This window comes from Mytilus edulis, unplaced genomic scaffold (genome assembly GCF_963676685.1).
Source record: "Mytilus edulis unplaced genomic scaffold, xbMytEdul2.2 SCAFFOLD_735, whole genome shotgun sequence".
NCBI classification, from domain to species: Eukaryota; Metazoa; Mollusca; class Bivalvia; order Mytilida; family Mytilidae; genus Mytilus; species Mytilus edulis.
In genome coordinates this window covers 10,754-22,428 of record NW_027268438.1, presented here as the reverse complement: position 1 = coordinate 22,428, position 11,675 = coordinate 10,754, and the positions used below count along the sequence as shown (strand labels likewise).

The 11,675-nt window shown below is 32.5% G+C and overlaps 1 protein-coding gene across 1 annotated transcript; it reads right to left on the bottom strand.

Moving 5' to 3' along the window:
- Window positions 1-2,475: 2,475 nt before the first annotated feature.
- LOC139507486 (uncharacterized) lies at window positions 2,476-10,251 on the bottom strand. Its single transcript, XM_071295762.1, has 5 exons — window positions 9,834-10,251; window positions 7,125-7,295; window positions 5,947-6,079; window positions 3,727-4,044; window positions 2,476-2,674 (listed from the first exon to the last, which is right to left on the bottom strand). The coding sequence occupies exons 1-5, from the start codon at window positions 10,148-10,150 to the stop codon at window positions 2,495-2,497; spliced, it is 1,119 nt and encodes a 372-aa protein (XP_071151863.1). The 5' UTR covers window positions 10,151-10,251; the 3' UTR covers window positions 2,476-2,494.
- Window positions 10,252-11,675: the final 1,424 nt, after the last annotated feature.

The following is an 11,675-nucleotide window of genomic DNA, read 5'->3' as shown; positions in this document are numbered from 1 at the left end:
AAACCTGCGGGACTGACATATAGATCATAATATATTTTCATACACCAAATATAGCTGACCTTTGGCATATAATATTAGATAAAAAGACCGAAACTTAAAAACTTAACTTTGACCACTGAACCATGAAAATGAGGTCAAGGTCAGATGACATCTGCCCGCTAGACATGCACACCTTACAATCATTCCATACAACAAATATAGTAGACCTATTGCATAAAGTATGAGAAAAACAGACCAAAACACAAAAACTTTAGTTAACTATAACCACTGAATCATGAAAATGAGGTCAAGGTCAGATGACACCTGCCAGTTGGACATGTACACCTTCCAATCCTTCCATACACCAAATATACTAGCCCTATTGCTTATAGTATCTGAGATATGGACTTGACCACCAAAACTTAACCTTGTTCACTGATCCATGAAATGAGGTCGAGGTCAAGTGAAAACTGTCTGACGGGCATGAGGACCTTGCAAGGTACGCTCATACCAAATATAGTTATCCTATTACTTATAATAAGAGAGAATTCAACATTACAAAAATTCTGAACTTTTTTTTCAAGTGGTCACTGAACCATGAAAATGAGGTCAAGGACATTGGACATGTGACTGACGGAAACTTCGTAACATGAGGCATCTATATACAAAGTATGAAGCATCCAGGTCTTTCACCTTCTAAAATATAAACCTTTTAAGAAGTTAGCTAACGCCGCCGCCGCTACCCCTATGTGGAGCTTCTGCAACAAAAGTTGCAGGCTCGACAAAAACGTGATATTCACCAATCAACCGTGAAAATGAGATCAAGTTCAAATAAAACCTGCCAAACTAAAATCTACACCTTAAAATCATTCCATACACGGAATATAGTTACTCACTGCTTGCAGTATCTGAGAAACGAACTTTAATCTTGATCCTTGATTTGCGGTAGAGGACTTATGGACATTTGTTGTATTCTTGTACTTGTCTTAATAAATATTTTTTGGTTTGGTTGTTTTTTTAATTTTTTTTTATAACATTGTGTCTTAATCATATTGAATCACTTGTAATCATTTGTATGTAATTAATGTTGATTGTTCTGCTCCTTGTGGGCGCTTTGATTAGCAATAAAATATATTTGAATTTATTGACCTAATTAAAGGATCACATTACTAATAATGATTAATGAGTTAGAAATTCACATGACTCAAATTATTAACTTTTTTTATGCTGCAACTTAACAATGACAATGAGGTCTAGGACAACTGAAATATGACAGACTAACACTTTGTAACATTATGCTAAGTATACATAGTATGAAGCCTCCAGGACTTCTATGCTCTTAAATATACAGCTTAATACAACTTGACAAAAAAAAAATGGTCATACATTACAGTCAGAGATATAACTTTATAGGGTTATTCCAGGAAATAACTTGTGTGTGTTATTACAGATACTTTCACCTTAAATTTTCTAAATCTGTAATAACATATGCTTGTTATTTGTAAAATTATTTCACCAATAGTGGGCTCTAGGGAACTCTTGAGACTTTGCGCATAAACTAAATGCTTAGTCTTGATAACTTATGTTTTAATTAAATTAATATATTTTTGATGGACCATGGTAAATCAATAAGTCGAGGCTATTTAGGGATAAAATTAGCTGTGATAACAAGGCTCAGTTATTAAAGGAATGTAACTTAATATATAAGACACTTGGGAATTACTTAGAAACTTGTGCAGAACCTCATTACATGCTCTGGTCATTATTTCTTACAATAAATTAAACTACATTGTAATTAAGCATGATGTATGTCTGAGCAAATGCTTCGAAGTGATATAGAGAAGCTGTGATATCACCCTTTAGTTATTACAGGCATATTTTTCTGTAATAACATATAGGTGTACTACGCAAAATTGACAAACTATGAACTGTTATATCTTTAAATAGTTAAGTATACATATAGAAAAAAGTAATATCAATAGAACTTTTATACATTTTAACTAAACTAATGATGTGCATTGTCCCTTTGAAACATGTAACATATATGTTATCATAGTTCTTTGATTTTTTAGTCCACAATAACAAATGTATGTTATTTTCCTGTAATAACCCTATGGAGTTATATCCCTTACTGCATTACAACTCATCACTGTCTAGATGCTAAATAAATATAAAGTCTTTCGTTACAATAGTACTTCAGAAGAGTGTGACAAGATCATTCAATATATTGAAAAATCAAAATATCAACTAACAGGAAGTGGGTGTCTGATCAGAAAGTTGCTCACATGATATATCATCACAATTAGGCTGCTGACAAAATAACAATTAATTCTGTTTAGAAGTTGTTTTTCTTTAAATAAGACAAAAATAATTGTTGGACAACAGACATTTAACAGATTAGGTGATGATGACAGTTAACTGTTACTCCTACAGTTAAGGTAACATATTAAATGTATTGTCATGCTGTTTTCAACAATAGATTAAGAAAATAATAAATAAATGTATGTTTTTTTACTTAAACATTTACATTATTGAGTCTCATAAAATTTTCTATTAAGATATTTCGAGATTCTTCACAGAGAATGTCATATGGTGGTGAATAGTAAATTGTAGCCTCATCTTGATTGTCAAGTTCTTCATTATTTCTCAGCTTTTCTAAATGTTTCTTTGACATTTCTAAAAGGGTGAATATTACCTACAAATATGAAAGTAAAATTTAAACATTATATCTTAGCAAAATCAGCACCATGTACCTGTTATCATAAAGATTCGAAACTCACTTCTATAAACATGAAAATGCCCAAATCATGAACAATTCTTATGTGAATGTTTAACCGGACATATGGTTATTATCAATTTCTATTACAATCTATAATGAAGACAATCTTAAAAATAAACCCTTATTACAGATACAGGGTCCATTTAATGAGTTCACAATAAACTTGATACTGTTCATGAGCGAGTGTGTATGTGTTTGTGTCTTGAAGTTGAAAAGTTTACAAAATAGACTCAACTTGACTTGTTTGTAAAGTGCTGTAAAATTATAAAATAAGAAAATAATTAAGGTTCATTTTAACATAAGTAGGCATTAAATTTGTCTTAAAAGGTATGCTTTTTAAATGCAACGCAAAGTTAGACAGAAATATACAATTACTTACAAGTATTTATACTGCAATCACCTATTTTACTATACAGATAAAGCTATACGTATAAACGTTAGCTTTATACGTCAATGACCTCAACTAACCTATACACCCCGCATACTTACCGGAACTACTGTATTTCATCAACAACGTCACGTCACAACCATGACAACGTGTAGTAACAATGGTCAAACTTTTATGAATTTAAACTTGTTATGTCTTCAAATTGGTAATTTATATACATTGTACCATGTTTATTAAATGTTATTAATTAAGTTCATTTTCCCTTTCTAATTCCTTAAAATGTCAAGTTCTTACAGCCTGGACTACAATCATAGGGAAATACCCCAAGTTAGTACCCCAAGAGGGAAATTCCAAACACTTTTTTATAACAATATTTGTTACATATTTTTTTAATATTTTTTTTAATGTTTTATCGATTTCAGTATAAAAACAATATACGTAATGAAATTTATTTGTATTCGTCAGGAAACGGGAAAATGCTCGGTTGAACCTCGCATTTCCCCCGTTTCTAAGCCCCATACAAATAAATTACATATTTCAAGACACTATATGTGTATTGTCTAAATATACAAGTACTTACAGATGTTTCAATAACAATCATCCCAAATAGTTTGAGAGTATCAGTTTCCGAATCTCCATAGAATTTGTTCAGATTCAGAAGAAGTTCCCCGCCATGCTGTCCTATTGCTCTCTCATTTGTTATATCAAGTATTAGGGGTGGTTCATGTTTATCTTCAGTGCTGTATACTGGTCTCCTTATGTTGTACCCTTCTGAGTCAGTACTGCTGTCAGAGGTATCAGTAGATGATTCACTGCTGTCCAATGTGGAACTTCTCATTCTTTTCCTTCTTTGTTGTGGTCTTTCTTGATTTCTTTTTGTTGTCTTTATGTTCTTTACCTACATAAAAAGAAGTAATTTACTCTGTAATAACCTATTGAAATGTTTACTTAACAGTCAATGCTTCTGGTGTGTGAGTGCTTAGGAACTTAATTAACACCATCATATTCTTTATGAGTCTGTCCTAAGTAACAAGCCAGTAGTTTAGGAATTGTCATTGGTTATATCAGTCATATTTATTTTTTTGGTAAATTGGGTTTTTTTTAAAATTCATATCTACATACTATGTATTTATTAGCTATAAAGTTTCATGAAATTCTATGGTCAGGTTTTAGGGGAGTTGCCATGAGTAACAGTTGTGTATTGAGGCAAAAATTCCAAAGTTCAAAGGGGCATAACTCCTATGAAAAAAATGAATCATTATTTCTTGTCCATATGAATGTAACCATAGTATATCCTAAGCTATCATCTATAAAGTTTCTTAAATTCTGTTGTGTAGTTTCAGAGGAGTTACAAAGACAACCTATAACAGTAGTATATTAAGCCAAGTGTAAACGGCCATAATTCCTAGAAAAAAATTCAATCATTATATATTAAATTCCTGTTCATATCATGTCTACATAATATGTACTTATTAACTACAAAGTTCAATGAAATCCTGTTGTGTAAGTTAGTGTAGTTTTAAAGGAGTTGCGATGACAAAATCGCAGTAGTATATCTAGCCCAAAAAGTGCAAAGAGGCATAACTCCTAGAACAAACATTGCAACATTATTTTCTGTCCATATACACATTTACATTCTATGTCCAGATTAAATTTAAAGTTTCATGATTTCTGTTGAGCGCTTTCATAGGAGTTGTGATGACAATAACAGAACTGTCGGCAAAACTGACAGACAGAGTCGTTAAAAACGTTTATACTCAATGAAAAAAATAGCATAAGTATAGATATCTGATGCAAAAACTGTGTGGGTTATTATATGTTATTCAGGTCTCAGACAGGGTATATACTGTGACATTCCCGGCTTAGAGTTTATATCCCCTGAGCGGAAGGCGAAGGGGATATAAGCCCTAAGCCGGGAATGTCACAGTATATACCCTTTCTGAGACCTGAATTACACATATATTACGGATTACCCCTGACTTAATGTTATTTTCCAGTGCAGGTATTTGTTGACAACACATATATATTGAAAAAACCAACCTGATATGTTCGGCATACGTGAAGGATTTTCTAATTTGCTGTGAACATAATTTTATCGTGTATGTAATAATTTATAATAACACTTTTAACATCAAATTAAAGTATTAAAAGTGTTAATTGCGTGTTTTTGTATAAAAAATATATTATTGACTGAAGCACGTCATTATTTTCCCTCTGTGAACCTCTGACAGTCTGATAGCTTATGACTACGTCACATAGTAACCGGTGTTATGATGACGTTTTTGAGGTTCCAATTGGGGATAAAAACGTCGTATATATACCCCGGCAGTTTCCTGAATATAAACTGACATCTCTGTGTTGTTATCCAATCAGAAACCTTGACACATTTGTAATCCGTAATATAATAATATATATGATATATATGCATAGTTTTAGTATGAATAAAGGGAAATGTTTGAATAGCAACCAAATGGAACCTTCAAAAATATCAACAGTAGCTACAAAACAAAATTAAAATAGCCTTGTCAGACGTCATAATTATTTGGACTAGAGGTTGGTGTCAATTAACAATACATTTAAGTGCAGAGAAATTAAAATCAATTCAATACAATTAACTATATATACAAATGTATAAATGTTTAACCTACAATAGAATGTTTTACAAATGTACTTGTTCAATAATTTTAGCGAAATGTTTTTTTTTTCTTTTACTTCCATAGTGTAATTTGAAATACTGGAGAGAACACTGGCCCATTATTATAAATATAGGACAGAAAGTACTATCAAGTAATATTTGTACCTTTACAATTGAAACACATGTGTCTGTTCTTTCCTGTTGAAGTCCAAGTTTGAAGAGATGTAGATCTGCATCTGATCTGACTGTCATTCCTCTCAAATTGGTCCATGTTGTCTGCTCAGTTGTAGAAATATTCCTGAAATAGAAAATAAATCCCTTTTTTCAACTTTACATGTACATATTTTAAGAAATACCTACTGTTTTAGTATAACTGAAATTTTGGTTGTGGTGATTCTTACCCAGAAATTTTTTAGAATATATGCATATACATATATATATCTGTATACTGAAAAATCAGAAATTATTGCAATGTTTTTATTATTATGAATAATGCGACAGAGGTGTAAACGCAATTATTTAAACTTGCATTTTGAATTATTTTATATGACATGTATGAATAAAACAGGATTCTTTTCAAAATCGTAAAAATTAAAATCGCATTTAAGTCTAAAATTACAAAATCGCAATAATAAATGCACGTAATAATTTCTGAATTTACAGTATGGGGGATGAAAATTATTAGGGCCTTTAACTGCCCTTACATAGAGAATAAGGATGTCATGTATCTACACACAAACAAAGACATTCACAAATCTTTCTAAAACCAATATTGTCTGCTGTTCTAAGTGAAATTAGCCGAAAAAAATATTATAACATGTACATTTTACATGTTTTACCATTACACATGTTGCATGCATTGGGCCTTTAAATCCATGTCATTTAAAATCTGGTGCCACTGTGGACAGTTGTCACATTAGCAATCAGGTCACATTTAAAAGTATGTCTGTTTCCCCTCCCCCGGGTCTACTCTTTGTAAACAGACCAGGAAGGCAGGTTCTTTTTTTTTTTTTTTTTTTTTAACTGGATGTGAATGTCATAGCATGGTCACATGAATGGTTTGACTTGTCCAGTGGAGGCCACTTATCAGTTGTTTGTGCTCAATTTGAGTGTATTTATTTAAATTATCAATCCTTCTGCTTTCAAGCACTTTCCAAAAATGGAAACAAATTATATTCAGGAAAAAAATAATTTCGATTTTTTTTGTGGAAAATAATTTTTTGACCCAGGGGCTTATTTTTGACCCGGGTGGGGGAAGGGGAAACAAACATATTCTTAATTTTGGCCTCATACAACATTTCTTTCTTTTCATATATGAAAGACAATCCTATCAAAATACTCACACTGTTTCTAGACAGCATAAATCTGCAAACCCACAAATAAATTTTGAATAAACTCCTTCATATGATTTTAATTGTCTATGATGATCTTGTATATCAGATAGAAGTCTGTCATAAGCAGCAATAAAGCGCTTTACTTTTTGTAAAACAAAAGCTTCTTTCATTGTAATTATCCTGAAAGTAAACATAGAGGATACACATCATGTACATATTTAACCCTGCCGCAATTTTGCACCTATCCCAAGTCAGGAGCCTCTGACCTTTGCTAGTCTTGTTTGTTTTTAATTTTAGTTTCTTGTGTATAATTTGGAGTTTAGTATGACGTCCATTATCACTGAACTAGTACATATTTATTTAGGGGACAGCTGAAGGATGCCTATTGGTGGGGGAGTTTCTTGCTGCATTTAAGACCCATTGGTGGCCTTCGGCTGTTGTCTGCTCTATGATCGGGTTGTTTTTTTCTTTGACACATTCCCCATTTCCATTCTCAAATATATGTACTAACATTGGGAATGCAGACAAACTTGGTTATAAAGAATTCATATATCAATCCAATGAGTATGACACAAACATACAATTTAAATGTGGTAGATTTTGGCAGTGGGGAAATTAATTTCCTAATATTATCTCCAATTTAAAGAATAAAAAGGATTAAACATATTTTTCTGATTTTTTATATCAATCTGATTAAAATCAAACCTCTCAGCACTCCTGTTTCTGATATGTCGGGAGTGCTGAGAGGTTTGATTTTAATCAGACTGACTTTTATATTTTCTTCTTCCAGTTAAGCAGCAGCAATCAACTGCCTGATTAATCTGCCACTGTGTTGCACCTGAAGTCCAAAGAAATTGAAATATATACAATTTTGTGAGAGTTAAAAGTTAAAATCCTATATATTCAGATGCTTTTTAAACATGTTAAAACAGTGTTTTTGTCTATTTTGTAGGCCAGGCCTTGAAGCATTCAACATGTTCAAGTCTTGGGGCAGTGATTGTTTAAAGTGGTAAGGCATTCCATTCCCTTATGGCATGTATGGATTTTGGGTAGAATGAAATGTTCCTTATGTCTGTCATAATAAATAGAAACCTGGTAACATCCAATAAGAGCTGCTCTTGATGCTCGGTTTTATGGATTTAGCCTAGATGTTGCATATATTTGGCACTGGCTACAGTTACATGAAAATGTAGCAATAGAATAATTATTGTTACATTGGAGATTAATTGCCCAAATGCAGTGTTGGGTAAGGAACCAACGAGTGTAACAATAATAATAGAGTGTACGGTGACATTGCATTATTGCTACATAAATGCAAAATAAAACTTGAAAAATTTGATTTATTGAAGTGAAATTTGCGATTTCATGGATGTTGCACACAATTTTTTTATTTTTTATCTACAATGTCAGTTTCTGCAAATCCTGTATGTTGTTTAAGGAAGTTAGTCCAATGCATTTTGGTGAAACCATACTTACTTGCAACCATTCCAAACGAGTGATGCAGCAATGTGCATGTCTGTATTGCATATTGTAAAATTTCATTTTGCACTATCTCTTTTTGAAGTTAACGTAAAAGAATTTTCAATGTCTATCATGATTCATATGAAACAAGAATGTGTTCCTAGTACATCAATGCCCCATCCCCACTATCATTTTTTTTAATGATCAGTGGACCGTAAAAATGGGTAAAAACTCAATAAACTGAAAGATCATATCATACAATGTAGGAAACATGTATACTAAGTTTCAAGTTGATTGGACTTCAATTTCATCAAAAACTACCTCAACCAATTTTAAACTTTAACCTGAAGCAGGACAGAGGGACGGAAGAATGAACAGAATGACCAACAGACGCACAGACCAGAAAACATAATGCCCATAAAAGGGCCATAATAAATGGGGCATTAATATAGTTTTTATCTCTTGCAATGTTTAAATAATATTGCGAAGGCAATACAGCGATGTTAACATTTGAAGATATATTGAACCTGGTGGAATCAGTGCTTTCATTTTTCGAGTCCAGGCCTTGCAGTCATAAAACACGAGCACGATTTTTGTACTCAGACTCAAGATTCAACCAATCAAAATACTGGAATTCATGTTTCGAGAATGGTTTTAGTGCTACAAGCACTGAGCAAAGTTTTATGACTTCCAGTGGCGGATCCAGAGGGGGGGGGGGGGGGGGGGGGTTCTGGGGGTTGAAACCTGACTTAAGCTTCAACCCCAGATATTTCATTTATTATGTGATTGTAATTTCGTTCTTATTGGCGAAAAAAAAATCAAAAGCATCAAAACTATAGGGTTTAAGTTTAACATGTTTAATAAATCTAGCGTACATTGAAGTGCATTAATATGTAACGATAACACAATGTAACTGCAGACTCAAATATGATGATTTTATTATTATTGTTACATGTAACCGTAGCCAGTGCCTATATATTAACTAGACCATAAGTGATGTTTGTGAGTGACTTGATTGCCCCAGTTTATGTTACATGTATACATTGTACATCAATAAATTCCTTTTTAATTTAAAGATGTGTAATCCTAAACTATACAACTAAATCTTACTTGCGCCAGAGACATATAATACAATATATATGTCTTTGCTTGTGCACTACCAAAATGGTTGACAACACCTGTAAAAATGGTATAGATATAAACTCTTTGGAGCTTTTCCGCAAAGTACGAAAATGTGATCGAGAATGTGATACTTACATGTTTGGATCTTTTGTTAGTTTCTCATATAATAAAGATATTGTTGACTCAACCACTGATCTTTGAAACTTCAACTTTAACACTGATGCATCAAACTTCAACAATTCTTTCACAGAATGAATATATGATAGTTGATCTTCGTCGAAATCTGTCAGAGTGTTTATCTGTTTTAGTATTTCTAATGGGTCATTAGCAAAGTCTTCGGCATAAAAAATGTTCAGGTCTTCAAGATGACATCTTTCCCACTCAGACACACTGTCAGGTAAATCAACTCTCTGTATACCTCGATGGTCCAAGTATGCTTTACGCTTAGACATTTCTGTACAGCTTCAAAAACTAGGGATTACAAAATTGGGGAATTCAGATGGAGAGGAAATGTAACGCAAGTATAAATGTTAATATAATTATGTTACCTGTTACGTTCTATAAATCCCTCCTCTCTCAGGAGAACACGAAATTATTTTACCAGTTGTTTAAGTGTGTGTAACACAATAATACATTTTGACCTCAATACCACTGTTTAATAAAAATAAAAAAAAATAGATTTAGTTGAAATTAACAAATTTGAATTACAGTATTTCACGGCCGACACTCGGCTAACCGAGAGATTGGTCGGTTAATCTATATTGAGTATGCGGCTATATCGGCGGTTGGTCTGTTAATCGGTTTGAATCCGGGTCCGTTCGCACCCATTCACGTTCGCACCCACTCATGTTCGCCCCCTTTCATTTTCGCACCCTTCATGTTCGCACCCAAAGTCCGTTCGCACCCTACATGTTCGCGCCCAATTTTAATTGGTTTTGTGTTTAATAACTTTGTCATCAAGTTTTGGCAAGTAGTATTCTTATAAGTATAATTGTTTTCATGGTCTCAAAATAAAGTGAGACAGCATTTTTTTTGTGTTGAATAAATCTTAATCATGTTTTGGATAGTGTATTGTTAAAAAAATTTATATTCCTTTCTAAATAAAGTGGGATTCTGTCAACGTTTTATTTTGTGTTGAATAATTGTTTATCATGTTTTGGTTAGTGTATTGCTATAACTTTTGTTTCATTGACTTGTTTCAAAATGAAGTGAGATTCTGACTACGTTTCTTTTTTTTGTGTGTGTGTTGGATTAAATTTTATCATGTAAAGTGATATATAATAGTGTATTGTTTCATTATTTCAGATCAAAGGGACCAAGCTGTTAAAAACAATTATCTTTTGTGTTTTTCATTTAAAATCTTCAATCTTTTACTCATACCAAGCTATAAATACATTCAGTATTTACACGAAAGCAAGTAAAAACAACAATCATGATTTTCCAATTATTCAACTGGAATTTGAATTAAAATTGGGCGCGAACGTGTAGAGTGCGAACGGACCTTGGGTGCGAACGTGCGAGGTGCGAACGTGTAGGGTGCGAAAGTATATTGGGCGCGAACGGACCTGATACCGGGTTGGCTAAAGTCTGTTAATCAGGTGTTATCGAGAAAATCATTGAAAGTTCAGCATGTTTCATTGTATAACTTTTTAAATATATTTTTATCATAAAAAAATATTCATGTCTAACAAAAACAATTCAATGTACTGAATCCAGTGGTGTAATTATTATTTTTCTAGCTTCAATGTACGATCTATAAAATGAAAAGGCGGGTTACTCATCAATAAATTTATACACATTTTACACACACAAACTGTACACAAAATGATACGTTGGTTGAATTTACGTGCATGCAATATTTTGAACATCGAGAAAAGACAGGCATAATATTATGTTTGTTAACCATAAAGAAATCATTGTGTGAAAAATCTTCACGAAAATCTGTATTTTGGTGACATAAATCAATCTTTATTTAAA